Source organism: Meleagris gallopavo, chromosome 7 (genome assembly GCF_905368555.1).
Source record: "Meleagris gallopavo chromosome 7, MGAL_WU_HG_1.1, whole genome shotgun sequence".
NCBI classification, from domain to species: domain Eukaryota; kingdom Metazoa; phylum Chordata; class Aves; order Galliformes; family Phasianidae; genus Meleagris; species Meleagris gallopavo.
This window is the reverse complement of record NC_139410.1, coordinates 18378454-18399546: the sequence shown is the minus strand read 5'-3', so window position 1 is coordinate 18399546 and position 21093 is coordinate 18378454. Positions and strand designations below refer to the sequence as shown.

Sequence of the window (21093 nt, the reverse complement as noted above, 5' to 3'; positions counted from 1 at the left end):
CAGCATCAGCCAAAGGTACTTTTACGGCAGAGCAGCCACAGATAGTAACTATAATTACAGAAAGTAGATGTGTAATGGTAAGTTTAATTGCCTTTGGGTAACTGAAGTATCAGAGCCAAGTGCTCTGAAAATCCAGGAGCTCTGTAGAAGCTGCGTCCTGCAGGAAAGCAAGGAGCATTCTGAGATACTACAGTTCAGTACTGATCTTGGAGCACTACACAGCTACTAGGAGTGAACTGACCTATTATCTGCTTTAATAATTCCCTCTTAGGATTTTTGCTGGTTACTTAAATGTATGATAACTCTTTACAGTTCACTCTCATGGCAAGCTATGGTTTGCCAAGTATAAACTTTGACAGTTTACACAGTCTCTTTTCGATCTGATTTCAGGACCACAGTTGCATGTTGCCTATCCTAATAAATTCAGACGTCCTTTTAGATGCAAATTCTAGGTTAATTGATGTGGTCTGGCTCTGCAATCAAAAAATTCAAGGCAGCTGTAAAGCTAACAGTCGTGTCACTAGGAAACCTGTTATGCACAAATGAATTGGAACTTTAGCCCAACTTCTACAAAACTTAAGTAGACCTTCAGCTGCTGTAAACCATCAGAGCATCACTGATAGCCCAACTTCATGAAAAAAGAAATTTTGCTTTACTAAAAAGCAAGCAGAAGAGGAAGTGCTGGAACAAGAAGGTACTTAAATGAAAGCAAATTATTTGATGGCCAGACTTGGTAGTAGGACTGCTGGCTGGCTGATGAGAGCAAGGAGTGGAAATGCTGCAGCTACCAGCTTCTCTCTAGCTGCAGAATTCCTTGGTTCTGTTTAAAATGTGCAAAATTTCATTTTAGGGCCTCTGAGTGTCCCTTGCAAGAAATGGTGCAGGCTTTTTTTCTCCCATCACCTCTATCTTTACGTAGATGTTAGAGCCCTTTTCTACAACTACCTGTTCCTTTTGCTATTTTCATTTTAAAATACTGGGGAGTGATTTTCCACATAATTTCTAAGTTGAAATTGGGATTATCAGCACAAGACCAATGTACATTGTTTTTAACAGGGAAAGTGGATATATGTGGTACACTGAGCTTACTCTGCCTTTCCAGATATAACTTATGTAAATAAATCCAAATTTGAATTCATATTTTTCTAAAAATAATTTTGTGCACTCATACATTTGCATTTGAAATGTCAAGTGCATCGTTCAGTGATTGTTGTTAATCTTGGCTTTGGAGTGTGTCCTTCTGTATATTTTATTATTTTCAGTTAATAGAAGTATCATTTTTAATTACATTTGGAAGTCAGCCCTGTAGATTGCTAAGGGGAAAGGCTGAATTTTCTGCATTGCAGAAATGCATTTTCCTGATACCTTGTTTTTGCAGACATAAGGCACTAAACTCAAGAACAATAACAGTTCCATAAAAACTTCGGACAGTTTGCTTAGTCATAACATATGAAAAAAGAACCTTAGGAGATTCATTGGCAGTGTGTCATGTTGTCTTCAGTTATGTTGTGAATGGTGCCAAGAAATATAAATGATTGCTTGGGTCGGTAAAGAATTATGAAAATGCTATTCCTGTTGTGAGAAGCAAATAAAACAAGTCACTAGAAAGAAGAGAATGCAGGTTGATACAGAATATTCTAGATTCTTCTGTTTTCCGTTGTCAGTACTTGGTGATTTTGTGGGTAGGGGAAAATGTTTAGTTTTGAATTTAAATACTGGTCCCCTGCAGAGAGACTTTTCTGATGACTCCATGGCTCATCCTGCCATAAACAAAACCAGCCAGTGCTATCAGCTGCTAAGACAGTGCATAAAATACCTGTCACAGCAGCCACTGGAGGCTGGAAGTTGTCTGATAGAAGTTTTAAATGGATGAGAGAATTTTTAAGTGGTATGATAAATACCTTAGAAGGAAAATAAATGCAATACAACATACCTTAGAAGGAAAATAAATACAACCAATACAGATGATATTACTGTGATTCATATTCGGTCTTACTGAGGTTGGTTTTTGAAGTATGACTAGAAAAAACACATTTCTAGGTGACCAGATAAAGTTTCTGAGACATGTTAAATATGAAGTCCTTGGAGGCTGGGCAAAGTTAGTGGAAGGCGATCAAAAGCTGACATACAGTATTCTGGTTATTCCTTTGTAAATCTTCTAAAAATCAAGGCAAATGGGGAAAAGTTGAATTTTCTTTCTGCTGGAGGTAAAATAGCTGCAAAAATGCTGATACTTGTTTAAAAAAAAAAAACAAAAATCAACAACAAAAAAAAACCCTTCACGTCCTTGTAGAAAATAAATAAGTACGTTAACTGAAAGAAATATGGTCAGAATATTGAGCCTGTTACCAACCTCCAAATGATCATGAACATGCAGCTAATGCTTGAATTATCATAATGAAGCCATGGATCTCTCCAGAAGTTCAAAATACAAGTTAGTTTTCCAGTTGAAACTAAAAATGATACTGCTGACATGTGCTGGATGTTTTCAGCTGCATAATTTCTCTGAATAATCAGTTTTGATGGCTCAATAATGTTTTACAGGAATGTGCATGTCTCATTGCCAGGATATCAAATGAGTTTTGGTTGAGAGAGCCTTTCCAGAAATCTGACACGGACTGAGGGCTTGAAACCTTGTATTCCCCAGTCACCGTCCTACCTAATGAAATGGCACATGGTGGAGGTCTTGTTTTCAGCTTTGTCACTTTATACTGTTAACCCAATAAGCTCTGCTGCTGAGTGCTGCAATGAATAAGAAGTGGAGCAGTTTTGATAAGTGTCTCTCAGCTGCCCAGTACTTTGTCAAATAAACTTGCCATCAGAAGTCACAGGAACTGCACTAACTGTATGACTAGGATAATTGATTTTAGTAAGGCAGCTATAGCTACCTGTACATGGATAGAAGCACAGGCTAGTGCTTGTCCAATTTTTGTGTGGTTAGTAGAATGTACAAGCTTTGTCCCTATTCATAACTGTTTTACTCCAGTGGGTCTGTTTAAACAAGAATTCTAATTTCATTTTGATTATGTAAAGTAACGGCAGAGTATCTACTCAGCCGTTACTTTCTTGGGTATTTTTTAGTTGAAGCAATGCTTGGAATACATTCAGAGAGCTAATAAAGAAGGCTGAATGAGTAAAGGATGCTAGTTACAACTCAATGCATTTTGCTTATTTTAATAATATATCAATACACTATGAATTACGTTACCAAGGAAGAGCTTCTCATTGTTTTCCTTTATTGTTGTTTCTTTGAAACAGCGTGTATCTACTCAGCTATGACTTATTTTACAGCAATTAATATCTGGGAGTTTTTTCCTGCAGCTAAGAAAAAGAAACACACAGTGTATTTGTTTGTATGTTGTGCACAGGAGCAAGCGTTTTTGTTGGTATGTATTTTCCTTAAGAGAGAATGATTGCTGTAATCTATACTTCCACTGATCTCTGTTGAGCCAAGAAAGAAGAAGGGGAAGAGCCAAAGGAGAATAGGGACACTGTGAAATTTGAATCTGAGAGACGCACTTACTGACAAGTCTCTTGGCTTTACCATAGTGGGGCAGTCGTTTTCGCACAGCAGTATGGTGTCTCTGGAGTGGGAAACAACAGAAGGATACTTTGTGTGCTACCAAGGTGATCTGACTTTCTAATGTCAACAACCATTCGGCTTACCATGCCAAAAGGCTGCATGCATTAGAGGGGGGGAAAAAAAAAAAAAAGTAATTCAAATAAATCCCTTTAAGTGAGCACTTATTCAACTAAATTATGTGCAAGAAGAATGTTTATATATTGAATAAGAATAAAATTGGTAGGTTTCTTAACTTTAATTGGAAAAAAAAGTGAAGTCTAAGACACTATTTAATTTCAGTATGTTGAATGTCAAATAAATAAAGTTAATTATGAGTAACTTCCACTGATGTTATGAAAGGTGCTGTTAAATAAAGACTGTAAGTGGAAAATTTTAAATAATTTTATAATTTGCAGTTAAAAGAAAATTTAAAGTCTCCCCTTCCCCTGCTGTTGCAATTACAGATAAGCTGTAAAGCTTGGAATATGGTAGAGTGTCCATCCCCACAAACAAGAGATTGCAGGCAGAATACAATGAGAGCATGCAGCTACTACTGAGGAAAAGAGGAAATTACACATATATGAGATGACAAACGTTTAGGTCTAGGGATGAGAACAAACTATGCACAGTATCTTGAGGGCTCAGTAAATAAATGCTAACCAAGAGAAAAGCTTCTGGCCTCAGCTGAAGTACTTAGTTATTTGAAGACCAAGGGCCTGCTTTAATTTGATGCAAGTAGATGTATGAGTGCCATGACACATTCGTGTTTGCATCAGAGTAAGGTGGGTAGAAATTTGACATAAGTATTATCCTGACTTTAATTAATAGCAGTAATTTCTGTTGCGCTAAATAGAATCATAGATAGCTGTAAGGGACAAAATTTTGTAAAGCTGTATCCAAATGTATTAACCATGCCTGATAAAATCTTGGCCTTTTCGGATTTTGAAGTAGGGGGTATGTGTGCATTGAATGCTCAAAATTTCTGCGTTGTACTCTCTTTGTCTTTATAGGAACAAAAATATTCTAATTTCAAAAGCAACAAAGGCATCTTATAATCTTTTTCAGACTGAGAATGTCTCACTTTTGTTTGAAATACGGTTTTGTGTATAAGTAGGCTTTCCCAAGGTGCGAGGATTCTGTTATGGCATGCTTGGATTTTTGCATGCTCTATTCAGGCAAAAACAGCTGGCCACTGCCTTTGTTCATGCATGAAAAAAACTGGGAGATTTTTCTTACTTATCTAGGAATTGAGGAAGAACTCCTTTGGGAATTACAACGTGCCCACATGATCAAGAGTGAATCAGGTGCATAACAGCTGTCTGATACTTGAAACTGTTAGGTAGAAGCTGTTTTGTAGAGAACTGCGGTTTGCTGTCACTAGGCTAAAATATATGCCTCTGGAAGTGTTTCCTCAGCATGTTGCTCGTTTCAACTTTATAGGCTGCAGAAAAGAAAAAATGAGTGCCAGCAACACTATTCATTTTTTTTCACACGTCTCTTATTTACCTATAGACTCATGCTTCCAAGGATGAAACTCAATTACTGGGCAAAGCAACACCAATGCGTGTGGGCACCACTTGCCTGCTTGGGTCCTAGTTGTGCTCAGCACAAGTACAAATAGTTTAGTGAGTGACAGGGCAATGTGGAATGAGGTGAACTGTGAAAGTAACTTCAGCTCTACACTAACAACCATTATGCAAAATTGTGTGACCCACATGTAAGTATGTTCATCTTTAAAAACACAAGCTGTTCATAAAAAAACATGCATGCAATTCACTTACCTTAAAAACACACATTTGTTGGCTGACTTGCCAACGGTGTGGGGAAGACATGGAGGGTTTCTGCATGTTAGAGAATCCATCCCATGACCTCTGTGTGTTTCCTGTATTCAGTGGATTCTGCTGGGCACATATGAATGAGAGGCATATTCATGGTTGTTTCTATTACTGTCTGATGAACTAGAATTTAATTTGTTATTTTAAAATAATACTTCATCAAGTACTTATATTGTCTCTTTGATATAATGCGCACAGAAATGCCTTTCAACCAAATCAACTATGAACTGTCTGGAGAATAGATCACAGTGGGAAGGGTTTTATTGCACTACCTTTTTATTTTTATTTTTTATTCATCTACTTTAAAAACTATCCTTTCACATTGAAGATTATAGCAGCGTTTTGAGCAAGGCACACAGTTTTTCATTACTTTGGGGCTGGTGAAAGCCAGGGCCCACTTAGAAGCTTTCTTTACGGATAAGTAGGACAATGCATGCAAGGCAACTAGAGGCTTCTACTTAGCGTGCAAGCATCTCAGTTGTTCCCTTGTCTTGAGAGGATTTTTTCTTTTTTTTCTTTTTTTCTGAAAGAATTCTTGAAAATTATTCCCTTTAATCGCAGAGTTTGTAGAGAGGTTTGTTGGAGCTTTTGACAGGTATTCTGTAAGGACTGTAAAATAAAAGAAATTTTTTCCTTAATGCTGTTTTAACAGCAGCTTGTCATCCTTCACTGTCATTGCTACTGTACTGATTGGGTACTTTATGTTACATAAGGGAGGATTTCAGCATTGTAGGGCTGGTGCTTTGTGACATAGAATTGTGCTTAGGGTGGAAGGGACTTTAAAAATAATCTTGTTCTATCCTCTCTGCTTTGAGCAGGTTTGCCATCCACTAGATCAGGCTGGCCAAGGCACCATCCAACCTGAGCTTGAAGGCCTCTATAGATGGGGAATCCACATCTTATCTGGGCAACCTATTCCTGTGCCTCATCTCCCTCTGAGTAAAGAATTTTCTCCTGACATCTTCCCTAATTCTTCCCTATTTTAGTTTAAAGGCATTTGCCCTTGTCCTATCACTACCAGACTTTGTAAAAAGTTTGTCTTCCTCCTACTTATAAGCTTCTCTTCCAGTACTGGAAGGTCAGATATGGTCTTCTTGCAGCCTTCTCTTCTCCAAGCTAAACAAGTCCAGCTACCTCAACCTTCCTTCATAAGATGTGCTCCAGCCTTCTGATCATCTCCATGGCCCTCCTCTGGAGGCACTCTAAAGTCTCCATGTCTCTTGTGCTGGGGTCCCAAGTCCTGAATGCAGTACTGCTGATGAGACCTCACAAGGGCAGAACAGAAAGGGTTGATCACCTTCCTCTCCCTGCTGTCCACATCTCTTTTGATGCAACCCAGGATACTTTTGGCCTTCTGGGCTACAAGTACACTGTGCTGGCTCATGTCCAGCTTCTCACCTACTGAGACCCCTAAGCCCTTCTCTACTGGGCTGTACTCAATGAGTTCTTCTCTGTCTGCATATATATCTGTGATCACCTCAATCCAACTGCAACACCTCACATTGGCCTTGGTTGAACTTCATTCAACTCATGTGGACCCACTTTTCAAGCCTATCCAGGTCCATCTGGATGGCTTCTCTTCCTTCTATTGTGCAGGTAGGCACTCAGCTTGGTGTAATCGGTGAACTTGTTGAGGGCGCACTCAATCCCACTATGTCATTGACAAAATTGTTAAAGAGCACTGATCCAAGATACCTGGGGGACACCACTCATGACCACCTTCCACCTGGATATGGATCCATTGTCTACAACCATCTGGCTGTGACCATCCAACTAATTCTTTATCCACTGAATAGTCCAGCTTTCAAATCTGTGTCTCTTCAGTTTATAGTTAAGAATGTGGTGCAGGACAGTATTAAAGGCTCTGCACAAGTCCAGGAAGATGACATCAGTTGCCTTTCCTTTGTCCTACTTATTAGTTACTGAAGCTTTTAGCAGTTTTCAACTTCATGATGTCCTTTTGTTATCAGGCTGCTTGTACTTCATCTCTTTCCTAGGCATTATATTTCCATTTTTCTTCTTATTCTTGGTATTTGATAGCAGACTCATAATGTTTGCCCAGAAAAGATCTGTTGCAAAGTCAAGTCACTGAGCTTTTTTCCTGTCTGTTGTGAGACTTTGCAGGGAGAGCTGGGCTTTGCTCAGTAGTGAGCTTGTCTTGTGTGGGACAACTTAAAGGTATATCCTCTGAGCATGCATGTGGTTCAGCTGAGCCCTGAGAAAGCCAGCATTAAGTCTTTTCTGGTTAGTTCACCCTTTATCATTGTGTTGAAGTGTTACATCACAGATGCTTTCAGAATTCTCTCCTTCCAGCTGAACCTGCCCTGGATATCCTAGAATCGTGAGGTTCACAGAATACTAGGCAAGGTGCTTATAGCTCCTACTAATACTATGTCTTTAAGGAGAAGTTAAATTCAGTTTAGGGCTATGTTCATTGCAGTGGTCAGAGGGGAAGGCTGAGCATAAACCAAGTGCTCTCTCTCTGCTCTTCACTAAAGCATGCCAGGGCAACCATAACGCAAGTCCCATTCTAGAACAACAGTTAGAGTTGGCTCCGAGAAGCTTAGGCAAGTGGAGGAGAGACTGGGAAGGAAACAGAGGTAGGAAAGTAGTATAGAAACCATGCAGTCCTAGCCACTGTGCCTGCCTGTTGCCCACGTAGAATCTAATTAGGTTTTCAAACAGCAGATCAGAAGCATTTTTTATGGGAAGGTAGCATGACTTTCTGAGTTGCCTTTGGCTCAGAAGCAGATGTTTTGTAGTGTATTGTCTCTGAGACTTAATAATAACGCATTTATTGTATTGTTTCTCAATTTGTGGTATCCTTTCAGGCTTTGTGGTAAAGTCTTGATGGATTCTTACAGTGAAACCTCTTTTGTTTAGCATTCGGTATTTTAATTGAACGTAATCTCTACATCTGCAGCTCCTATAGCAGGCGTCTCTCCTAAGAAGCCTTAATATGTTATAATATTTGAAGGAAAAAAATATGGATTTTTTTTTTTTTTTTTTTGCTAACACCTGTAATTTAGGTAGCAAAATAATTGGGTAGGAAGCATATCTTATTTCTAGTTGAATATGATATGAAAGATAGTTGCAGCCTGGCTAAAACTTGAATTATCCTACAATATTTGGATGGCTCTACTTTAAGCAGCTGTCAGAAAAAATATTTTAGATTCGATGTATTATTAACAGTTGTAGATAGAGGGGCTGTATCTCTTTCAAGATACCTTTTTTGTTGTGTGAAATGAGAGGAACTCATATTGCAGTAACTACTGTAGAGATGCTTAAACCACTGAATTGCTTACAATAAATTATTATTCCAAATAGACGGGTGGAGAGGTTTGAATGGACTTTCACCATTCTTACAGCCTCCTTGTAAGAGACGCATCAGAAACTCGTAAGAGATCTTTTATTTGTAAGTGTTGGTATTCTGCTTAAGCCATTGTAAGAATTATTCATTTCTACTTGAGGAGCAGTGGGGGTGAGTGTGCAAATTTCTTCTCTTCCCTTCTTTCCTCTGGATACATTTAAAAATGTAGGAAGATCCTCCAATATTCAGATTTACATCACTCATAACCAGGAAAGGTTCTGAGGATATTCTGGAAGACAAATCATAGCTAGAACTTATGCATCAGTTGGGAATTGGGCTATAATTTTGACTGTAATGTGTACAGTCTTTTGATATGGTACAAATCCTTCCTATTTATAAAGACTCTACCAGCTTGATTTTCTTCATAGGACATCAAGCTCCAGAACAGCATTCTTTTTAGTGTTTATTTTACTTGGTTTGATGCTCCTCACAAACATTGCATTTTGTGTGTGTGTTGTTATGCTTTGCCTGAACTGGACTGCTCCTCCTAATGGTGAAAACAAGAAAATGCTCTGTTTCATGTACAAGGGGTTTGTGTGAAAAAACATGGTGTTAGTAGTACTTAGTGCTGTAGGAGCAGGTGTGTTTTAATCCGGGAGACCTAACAATGTTCTGCAATCTTTATACTTGGATGTAGAACAGCTAATGATGCAAATATCCTGAATCCACATCTTTCTTTCATGTTTCTAATGAGATAACCTGAGACGCAGCCATGCTTTGCAAGACATGCACATTGAAAAGGAGTTGTTGATGCTCATGCATAAAACGGAAATGTGTCTATTTGGTGACTGTCAGTTTGGCCATGTTCATATTGCCATTTGTGGAAATATTTAACAGCTGAAAATGTTGGGTAGAAGAGCTTGTTCACGTTATAATTTCTATCTAGAGTTCCATGGTTGCACAGAAAAAGAAGGAAAAGCTAAATAACATGTACTTACATGGCCTTATCTTGTGTGACACTGAAAAAGAAGCACTGTATAAGCCTTGTGCAGTCAGGAAAAGAAAGAAGAAAAAAAAGACGCAAAAGAGCTGCATGTCTCCAATCAAGTTTTTTAGTTTACCCAGCCTTTTGTAATGGAAGAGTCTGTGGTTTCTTGTGACAACAAATTTGTCTGAGGCACTTACTTTTCATGTTGCCCTAAGATATCAGAATTTTCCATGTGGCAACAAAATGTCTTATCTCTGGATGGCCACCTCATCAGCCAGGAAAGCAAAAGGCATGATTCATTCTCTGGAGTGGTTATATGGCTAGGATGAAGTACTGTGTGAAAGGATGCTTATACATAAGGGAAGTTCTCGCAGGTTAAGATTTCCCATGTTGCTGAGAAGGTAATGTGAGATCTGACCATCTGTGCACAGGCTGATTATATTCAGCCTGCACTCCTGTAAAAGCTATTTGTATAAGGTCATGGTGCACTAACTGAAATTCTCTATGGATGGGAATTTTGCCCTCGTATATTTGTGAAACTTTTAAAAATCTACTTCTTGTATTGGGAGCTCAGAGCCTTTGTCCATAAGTGCAAATACTATATTGTTTCTATAGTTTTGTCCTTCACTTGTATTAACCATAAACACTTACACTGACCAAAATTATATGTACAGACCTTTTTTGTTTTATTTTCCTTTCTCTCTCAGACACCCTGGCTTTGGAATACCAGACAGTGCTGGACTGGTTACCCATATCAGGTAAAAGTACTGCCTAAAACCAAGAATGGCATCTCTGAATAGCTCTGTTTTTTATTATGATAGAGCTTTATGTCAATATGTTAGTATGAACAGGCTGTTTGGTGCTTCAAATGTAGCGAGATGCTCCCTGTCTTGCTTGTGTTCAAGAAGCGAAATGGGAATTTAACTATCACACCTGTTTCGACATGATCTGAAAACAAATCTTGGAAATCTACCTGTGACATCTGCCACAGTGGAGAAATAGCCATCTTTTACAAAGTTCTGAGGAGGTTGAAAGTTTTAGCAAAGCCAGAGATCTAGCAGACTGGGAAATTCAGAACGTTAGTTACTAGTCTTAAATGGGGCAAATACACTTTTCTGTATTTAAACTCATGCTAGAAGAGAGTCCATCAGAAATGAGACCATCTAATAAAAATCATTTTCAAAATCTCTGTCCCAGAAACAAAGACATCTACTGAGTGCTGATCAAGATTATACATTCGGTTTTTCATTTGTATCATAAAGTATCAACATGTATCTATGTTTAAATAACCCATATAGGATGTTCAGTCAACACCTGAAAACTCTTTGGATATGAAGTATTGGTCTGCAAAAAAGAATGGGAATAAAAGAGACAACTGAATTGCCTCTTTCTGATTGGGTGTGTGGTTGGATCAGTGCGAAGTGTTCAAAAGATGGTTCATCTAATTCCTTTGGACATGCCCACAGAACTTCTCCTGTGCTAGTGAACATTGTCACTGTTACAGAAGATATGACTAGCAGGGAAGCACAGTCATGAGAAAATTAGAATAGCTCCTAGGACTGTCCCTCTTTAGCTGGGATCTAAATAGTTACCCCTTTGAAGTTGTTTTTGGTTGTGAATAGGTTCCTGTGTGTTGTTATTTATATTTTTGCTTTATTTATATTTTTGCTTTTAAAAATCTGTGTAACCATGTTGTATATCAAACAAGATGCCTGGGTAAATTTATTTATTTTCTTCTTCACAAATGCTAGCATGTTACCAGATAATGTTTATATTCTTTAAAAGTTGTCTTTATATTAGAACAAGTTAAATCTGTTTAAAACTCAGAAGGTTTTTATCATAAACAGGTGAGGTTATGTACTAGTGTCACTTTAATCTACTCTAACATTGTTTCTTTTGCTGTGCTTTCTTTTTTTTTTTTTTCTTGTATGTTTAATACATTATTGATGTACAGCAAGATGTTTCTAGTAATCTTTTGCAACAGTGATATAAGTGGGAAGAGTTTAGTTTGTTCTGGGTTTCTAATGGGCATCTTAATTTTTTGGTATTGCAATACTGTAAAGATTTAAAAGAGGGTAGGCTGGGAGTATATTTTTCCGGAACCATCAATTTGAAAGAGGAAACATCATCATTTTTCTTACATAGGATCCTTATGTATAATACAATAATCCATCTGTGATTAAACATCTCTTGTATAGACCTCAGGTGCCCATAGTATCAGACTCTCTATTAACCTTTTCTCATCTCCATCTTTCAGCCACTGATGCCTGACCTTCATTATTACTACATTGCTGAATTATCTTTCTACTGGTCCTTAATGTTTTCTCAGTTCATTGACATCAAAAGAAAGGTAAGAACAGTGAGAATGAAAACACTGAAGGCTTTGATATTCATCGCTGAAAAACTGATGCTGAAGTGCTTGTTTCACGCTGTTTCTTGTTACTGTGATGCGTTTTTTTTCTGCACATGGGAAGAAGAGCCTGGTGTAATCAAATATTCAAAGGGAAATGGCATCAGCTGAAATCTACTGCTCTTATAAAATGATTTGAATGCAATTGATCAAATATATATATTATTTCTACTAAGGGTTAAATGATTAGATATCAATGATGGAGCAAGGCTGCCTGATAAATTCATAGTACCGTTTGGTAACATCTGTGAAGGCACTGAATTTATTTTCCTGCACAGACAGGGTAAAAACAGAGATGCATTTAATAATAAAGAGTGATACTACATATAACCCTTGGTTATAAACCAAAACCAAAGCTCTGCAGCAATGCTACAGAATTGTTTGGATTATTGCTGCAAGAATGTGTTTATCTAATCAGTCCCCATGTATCAATTTCAGCTCTCTGCACTGTTGTTGATTGTATTTCTTTTTCTTTGTGTACCTCTTGAGAGAGCAAAATTCAACAGCGTTGCATTTGCAACATTATATTTTTAAAGAATATTTAATAGATTCCTGACTAGTTGTTTTTCTTATGTGAAAGGTAATTGGAGGTACTCAGTCAGCATCTAGGTATGCTGAAGTACAGTTCTGAAAAGAGCCATTGTGGTAGGCTTTCATCTTTCATCTTGGTCTGTCTCCTGGGAAAAAGCTATAGCATTTGCCCTTTGTTTCCATTGTTGAGATGAGCACGGTGAGTCTGATCCTATCCATACATAGGTACAAGCAAAGAATCTTCTGTGTCTCTCAGTTATTTATAAATGATTTATAGATAAATATCAGTATGTGCACACACACATACAAAAGGCTTCTCGGCATACTGCTTTGGAAATGGAAGGAAAATGGAGATAGGGAATTAGTCTGGTTGCAGCTAAAGTATACCACTGTCACAGATTTACAGTGCTTGACCTCAGAGCACCAAACTGAAGCGGCAGACCATGCACCTGCTGTATCTGAGAATGTAGTGTCTCAGCAGAGCAAGAGCACAGTGTCTGTAGTGTAGTGATAACATGTCAAAAACCTTTCATTATAAGCACCCTGCAGAAGACAATGGCAATGCTGTTTTTGTAAGTAAACTAGGAGATCACTGACTGGTTTGCATTGTGGAGTTAATTCTTTTTGTAGTTTAAACAAAATTGATAACTAGGATGACCAGACTGGAAAATGCTGCTGTGTGCTGGTGTCAGACAGTAAAACTCCTCTGTGGTCAGGGGCAAATGCAAACTGACAAGAAAACCCATGAATTGAATAGTGTTAACACTGAGAGCTTACAGTAGTTGACAACAAGTAGTAGCACATGCTGCTGGGCATCTAGGCAGTGGCAGCCGTCAGCTGGATCACAACACAATGCCAGAATGTCTTCTCTGACGAGACAGCTCAGGATGTAGAGGGATATCATACAGACAATGTGCTAAGCTAGTGGGAATATAGACTAGGAAAACATGAAGTGAGCCTCAGCTCCGAGGTGAACTCCTATCAGACACTCAGGAGCATCAAATACATGTATGTATTTGCATATGTACCAATAAGGAAAGGCTAGAAGTTTAACAAGTGCTCAACCTATAAAGTAAGACAAAGGTGAGAAGCATAATGTTGGCTCAAACTCAGGCACTTCAAAGATTTTGAGACAAAAGATTGGTCTCAAAGCCATTTTCCTGAGGTGCTCTGTGCATCACCAAATTCTGACTTCAATAGGTCAGGGTGTAAAAGTGCAAAAGCAACTTCTCTGAAAAACAAACAAAAAAAAACCCACCCAGTGGAGTACAAGTTTGACAGAGACATCAGCTCTTGCAGCACCATTGTAGTTCTCTTTTAAAGAGCAAGTTTAATTTAAAAAAATGTGGAAACTTCTTAATGTATCTACTATATAATATGTGATACAGTGACACCATAGCTGGAAGAAGCAGGAAATTTGCCAGCTAGTATCAGATATTATGGTAATCCTTCATGACAGTTTATGCGGAACAGATTAACGGTTCTCAGTCAAAGAAACACGTTGATGTTTTCTTGCTACTGTGAGAGGAATACTGTTGTGTATGTTGTGCTTATCATTTTAGATACTTTTAAATACAACAAGGCCTGTCTTGTAGTCTGGAATGATCAAAAGTGTGCTGGCAGACTTGAGCACTATAGGAATTCAGCCAACCACTATTATGCATCGAGCTTTCTCAAGGCAAGGTGCTGTAGGTCTTTACTGAAAGTGCCAGCACTGATCACTGGCGTAGCTCCAGTCTTTTACTTTGTGCAGCTCAAGATAAATGAACTTCTGGTTTTCAGTCTCTTTTTTTTTTCTTCCCTAACAAGAAATTCATTATTTCAAATGGTTACACTGATTTTTAAATAGCTGTTTATCTTTTTTTCAGATGTTATAAGTTCCCTCAGATTATCTCTGCCTGGCTGAAGAGATACAAACAAAATATTAAGCTCTAAGTTGAGGCAGTGAATTGAATAGATTAATTTTTATAGTTTGTGCTATGTTATTTGCTTCATAAACATATACTGTGTAGCTGTAATTATCCTTAAGGCTTTCATATTTTCAAATACTACAATCTTCTGTCATTTGTTTTGGTGTTTTATTGTGTTTGTTTTTTAAATTTTTTCTCCAGTTTCCTGTACTCCTCTTCTGTAAAACACTCAGAAGGAAGATTGGATTGGCTAACAAGCCTTCGATAAGTTTTAAAAGTAATCAGGCTTACTTAACATTTTCTGGTTACCTGAAGTATTCATCGATAGAATAGTCAAACCACCCTATGTAACAGAAATCTTGTTTCTGGAGGGTTTGTGTCAAGATTGAGACCCATGGGATTTTCTGTTGTCCGCACCATATTCTTCCATTGATGGTGTCATGAGTAGGGTCTTTCTCCTATTCTTAGAAACATATTTTCACGTACAGGCACATGTTATCTTTCTGAAGTTACAAACGGAGGCTACAATATAACTGTGCTGTAAATAAATGTGTCTCATGCAAACCTGTATGGTTCAAAATACACTAAAGAAAGAAGCCATTCTTGTACAGCTATAATTCTATTGTGTATGGATTGTTTGCAACATTAGTTTCTGTGTATTACCCTTGTGTATAATTAAAATGTAACACATAGCTTCTTCGAGCACAGTAATAATTACTGAGATCAGGAAATAGCAGGAAAGGAAGGACTAGAATAACAAAAGTTGTCTTATTTATATCACTACTACTTTGTTCTAGCAGTTCTCAGTATGTTGGACCAGTATCTCTGTTTCAGAGCTGACAGATACAGTTAACTGTCTTTTTCAATAAACATCAGAGAAGTTCCTTGGACAGCATTTCTGTAAGTAGTCTCATGTGGAGATGCAGAAGACTGCTGCCCATAAGTATTAGGTCTGCTTAGGAATAATCTGTATAGCCAGGAATCCCCCCCAGGAGGGAATGAAATTCTAGTCTTTGTAGAACATGAATGTGGCATCTATAAAAACAGGAATTTTTCGGCTTAGGACTTCTTGCCTCATTTGGACTGTCTATGTGCAAATGTAATTACAGTTAGCAGGAAAATGAATAAGTGCCATAGCATTTGCAACTGAAGCAGGTAAAGAGCTAAGATGCAATATGGCCATGTGGGAATGCTAGCACCTTCCTTTTAGCCCTGGGGAAAAAGGTAGATGCTTTGGTTTTTTGATTATGGCAGAGTCAAATGGTCCCCATGGGTGGGTTTGTGGTTACTGAATTGACTAAGATGCCATGTTCTTGCTCTTACTTAAGACCCTCAGAAAGAGAAATAGACTTTAATTTTCTTTGTATTCAGTTCTCTTTAAGAAAATGGAATGTAAACAGTGGCTTGAGATGATTGCTGCATGTGTTTGATCACATTCCAGACTGCTGGAGACCAAATAATCTGACTGAAAAATGTTGGATGTATGTTAAAGTAGGATACAATTTTCTGCTTTTAGTCAATTCTTCCTCATGTTGTGGATTTGCAGGACAGAGGAGCCTGTAGCACTTGACAGCATTAAACATGGAATGATAGGCTGAGAGTTCCTTCCCTTTGTAGTTAATGAGTCAGCTCAAGCTGCAAGTTTTTTCACAGACTCCAGGTATGCAGTGCAGTGCATGCAAGGGCTGGTCCTAGAAGTGGCAGTGCATTCCCATGTACAGCAGGCCCCTCTCCATTACCAGAGACAGGCAAGGTGGCACTGAACAGTCACCTCCAAACACTAGAGAGAGCAAGCAGTAGGCAGCTATAGCCAGAGCCGTCCCTTTGTTACTGGGAGCTACCAGCACTTTTCCTGCAGGCCCTCAGACCTTCCCTCCCTTTGCAAGCCAGGCTCTGTATCTCAAAAGGCTGCAGTTTTCCCTACTGTTTTTCTGCTGTGGGCTTATCAGCTGGTGACAGCTTAGTTGGACTCAACTGCTGCAAGAAACACAAATACCACCTCCCAAAGCACTTGGTGAGGAGAGGACCCTTCCTGAAGGAGCTGTTTCTTGTGGCTGTCTGGATCTGCCAGCCTTGTATGAGATCTGCCTTGTATGAGATCTTGATCTTGCCAGCCTTGTATGAGAGCTGCTTTGCTACCTGGGCACCCAATGCCTGGAGAAACTCCCCAGTGAAATGGTCCCCTTTTCTTTAGGGTTTTGATACTATTTTCCCACCAATTTGCATGTAGTTAAGCAAACTCCAGCCTCCAGCAAGACTTCATTATTTTTAAACTGATTTTATGCGTTACAGAAAAGATTCTCATGCCAGTGTGTCCTGTTTTCCCTGTAATCAGCCTAGGAGTGTAAGCCAGGTGCACTAGTTGTTCCCTTTGCTTTGCCCACTCCTCAGGATGCATCAGAGATTTTGATATTCTAGGAGTTTTACTACTGCCTGTATTTTTCAATAGTAACAATTACTTGCTGACTCTGTGAGTTACTGGTTTGAGGACTGGGCAATGTGCATCACTTAGAAGATAGCAGCTTAGATCTGAGTAGGATCTGCACTAGCTTGTTTGAAGACTTTTCTGACCCTGCTATAGTGTGAAGATAAAACAGCTTCATTAAAAACAAACAAATGAAAGCAGAAACTTGGGATTCTCAGTTCTGTGAGACTGCTCTGTAGCACTTGGCAGGTGACTGTCAATAATTGCTCATAGCACGGAGGAAATGTGTTGGTTGTTCCTCTGCAGCTGTTTGAACTCTTGTAAATGATGCACTATTTTGCAGATTGTGTATTACTCAGTTTGTAAGAAGTAAGGTATAATTTGATTTGTATGTACATAAGTTTTTTCAAAGTAACTTCAGTCAGGGATGTTTACGAGATTACATTATTACAAACTGAGAGGCATAGCTACTTTCTAGCTTTCGATAATCTTTTTGCCTTTTGTTATCATACAGTGGCTATTTTACTTAGTCAAAGGAAAAAATACTGCTGGGTAGGCACTTAAGTAGAAGAATCTTCATGCAGCATAACCATAATGCTGGATTTAAAAACATTCATCCATTTTTACGTGGAGGTACTGAATCTCACTGCTTGTTTCATTGTTGGTTTTTTTTTTTTTTCTTTTTTCTGCTTCTTGCTGCTCTAGGATTTTGGCATCATGTTTACACATCACATTGTAACAGTCACCCTGATAACCTTCTCATATGTAACCAATTTGACACGAGTGGGAACCCTGACCTTATGTCTCCATGATGCGGCTGATGTTGTCCTAGAGGTGAGACAATACCTGTGTCATCAATGTATGTGATATTCACTATTCTGAGAGCTCACATGTCAGTGGGTAGAATCTATTTGCTATGCAGAACATGTATTCCCTAAGCAAAGAGGCCAGTTCAAGATGGTAATGTTGATTAATATAGTGTATTTCCTTGCTGAAATGTATTACACTTGTAGCAGTCCATGTTTGTGACTTAAGGCTGATTTATTCTTTGATAAGCTGCTCGTATAGAACAGTCTGACCATGCATTGCCAGGAAGAGTTGCACAGATTTTAAATATAGCATGAAAAAATCAAAAACTAAAGATCATGAAATATGGGAAGTGGCTGCTGTGTGAGATAGGATCTCTTGGCTTGACCACTCTGAAGTGATGAGCTAAGGGAGAATCCCGCCTCTGGAAGAATCAAGGTGTCGTGGTTTGGTTCTGCTGTTCTTTGCTGAGCAGAGGGCATGAAACACTGTGCCTGTTCTGTGCAAAGGCAGTGAGCTCACCTGCTTCTCTGGAGGACTTCCAAATTCCTGTCCCCACACCTCATCTAGATGCCAGTATTAAGCAGATGGCTTTGGAGAAGAAGGAGATGATTTATACTCTTTTAAGACAAGATGATCTGTAACTTCTTTAGCAGCAATTTAGAGATTTTTCTCATCAGTTATGCTGAGATTGCGCTATGGACTCTCCATCAGGATCAGATAATAACTGTTTTGTATAGAGGTTTGTTTTTGTTTTTTTTAAAGTATTTTCAAGGATCCTTTTATGCAAGAACATAGCTTCAATGTATGATTCACTTTTCTCAGTTTTGAAGTCCTGCCATTCTGGTTTGATTGTGCTTTAACCCTGTTTTTAAATTTATTTTTAATCTAGAAGTCGCATGACTACCTGAGGATGAAGGCAAGAAAGAATCTGTTTTTCTCCAATTAGAAATAATTACATCTTTGCAAGCTTTTTTCCTGTTTTAGCAATGTGTGTAGATCTATTCTGCTGGCTGTGAATTCACCCAAACCTTCTTCATCCCTATTTTCTTGCCAACAGAAGGGCATACTTGATGTTGTTCATTTCAGATCAGACCAGTGCCTGTGGAACTGGAAAAGCACTGAAGAGTAGCTGTGGTAGGCTAGCTAAAATCTTAGCTTGAACACACTGGGATATATATTTTTGATCAATTCCTCTGTCCCCCTGACGCAAAGAGAGATTGCTATTCTCATATGATTTGAAAACATAAACCAAAGTCTATTTTATTATGTGAGACAGCCTTTTGTGGTCTTCCTAGTCAGTTTTTTCAGTCTGTCATACCTGGAAATACTAAAACTGCTTATGAAGTATAAGAATCATAACGAAAACTCTTGAGAAACATTTACTAAGGCGGCTGTTAGAACTCACTCAACATGCTCTCTTCTGCTAAGACAACAAGTCGCAGCTCCTGTGCTATATGAGACAAAATGAACTCTTACATTATTTAGGGAATGTTAATGCAGAGGAAAATAAATATTTAGCTGCAAAAGAAGCTGATAGAATTTCTTACCGTGATGGATCAGTTGTGTACCTGACCTGTTTTACATGTTACGTACTGGTACAAATGGAAAGCTGCTTCTAGAAGCCATTAAACTGTTTCCACCTACCACTTCTTGATATACAGTGGAAAGCTGATTGGGAATGCATTAGTTTTGCTGTTCTCATTGCAGAAAGCAGTATGTATTGGTGGGAATAGTGGAGGTGAGGTTTTTTTTTTGTAGACTTTAAGGCATTTACATGTGTAAAAGATTCATAGTGGGACTGGATGAAGGGAAAGCTGTTCCTATGTCATCCTGGGCTTCAGTAAAACCTTTGACAGTGACCACTTAAGATTCTCAAAATTCCTGTAGGGAAGCTGTCAAATCGTGGGTTGGATGATCAGAAAATAAAAGGATCAAAAACTGTCTGATCAGCCAGGCCCTGAAGTAGCAAGTGGTAAAAACTCTAACTGGAGGCCCAGTAAGCAGTGGAGTACCTTAAGAGTCAGTGCTGTATCCAGTCCTGTTTAACATCTTCATTAACTATCTGTATGATTTAAGGTGATACAAAATGGGAGGGAATGCTGACACTGACATCCAGAGGGTCCTTGACAGGCTGGAGAAGTGGACTGACAAGAATCTCATGAATTTCAACAGCATGAAGTGCAGAGACTGGCACCTGGGCACCTGGGGAGGAACAACCCAAGGAATCAGTATATACTGGAGGCCACCCAACCGGAAAGCAGCACTGCAGAGAAAAAGTCCCAGGAGTTCTGGAAGACATATGGTCATGAGTCAGTAATGTGCCCTTGCTGCTAAGAAGGCTAGCAATGTTCTTGGCTGTGTTAGGCAAAGTATCAAAGTAGGACAAGAGAGGTGATCCTTACCCTCTACTCAGTATTGGTGAGGCCATGCCTGGAGTCCTCTGCCTAATTCTGGGCCTCTCAGTGCAAGAGAGACATGGAAATAAAAGTCCAGTGAAGGGCCACCAGGATGATCAAAGGATAGGAGCACTTCTGCTGTAAGGAGAGGCTGAGAGTGCTAGGTCTGTTCAGCCTGGAGAAGAGAAGGCTCAGGGAGAATGCAAAAAGAATGGATCCCAGCTCTTCTTAGTCGTGCCTAGTACCAGGACAAGGGGCAGTAGGCACACATAGGAACATAGGAGTTCTGTCTAAGCATCAGGAAGCGCTTCTTTTACAGTATGGGTTATGGAAGGCTGGCACAGGGTGCCCAGAGCCTGGGGAGTCTCCTCCTCCAGAGATTCTCGAAAGCATTCTGGACATGGTCATGTGTACTATGGGTTCTGGGTGTTACATCTTGAGCAGGGGGATTGGACCGGGTGGCCTCCAGAGGTCCTTTCCAACCTCAACCATTTTAAGATTCTGTGATACTCAAGAATCTGTAACTCAGTTTAGGTCATCTTGGTTGCTCAAAGCAGCCTAGCTATGCCAGGATAGACTAAGCGTAGAATCATTGGCTTGCGTAGGAAGCCATTATATAATCTTTAGCTGAAATCCAGGCTACTGAGAGAAAATTTCAGCATCCCTTCTAAGTTCAGTTCTTTGAGGAGTTTGGGGTATCTTTGCAATATAATACAGCTTGCGGGTTAAAAAACACTTGGAACTAACCTGCTTACGTGTGTAAAACTGCTCTTATTTGGGACCTTGAGACCTTCCAGATTCGATTCCCTTCCTACTTAATGAATGCTGTGTTACTTTGTGTTACATTGTCTTAGGTGGCCAAATTCTATCCAACAGCATGCACTTTATCACTTTTTTCTAGTCTATCCTTATCAAT

General features: G+C 38.9%; 1 protein-coding gene across 2 annotated transcripts in view; it reads left to right on the top strand.

The window, feature by feature from the left end:
• CERS6 (ceramide synthase 6) overlaps nucleotides 1-21093 on the top strand; it is a 111113-nt gene that overhangs the window by 67321 nt on the left and 22699 nt on the right. For both annotated transcript variants that reach the window (XR_014884384.1, XM_085228167.1), the window contains exons 5-7: nucleotides 10403-10453; nucleotides 11953-12045; nucleotides 17677-17805. Coding sequence is in view for 1 of the 2 variants with exons in the window: in XM_085228167.1 (XP_085084293.1) it covers nucleotides 10403-10453; nucleotides 11953-12045; nucleotides 17677-17805 (273 nt within the window). In the remaining variant the exon portion in view is untranslated. The remainder of the gene's footprint in view (nucleotides 1-10402; nucleotides 10454-11952; nucleotides 12046-17676; nucleotides 17806-21093) is intronic.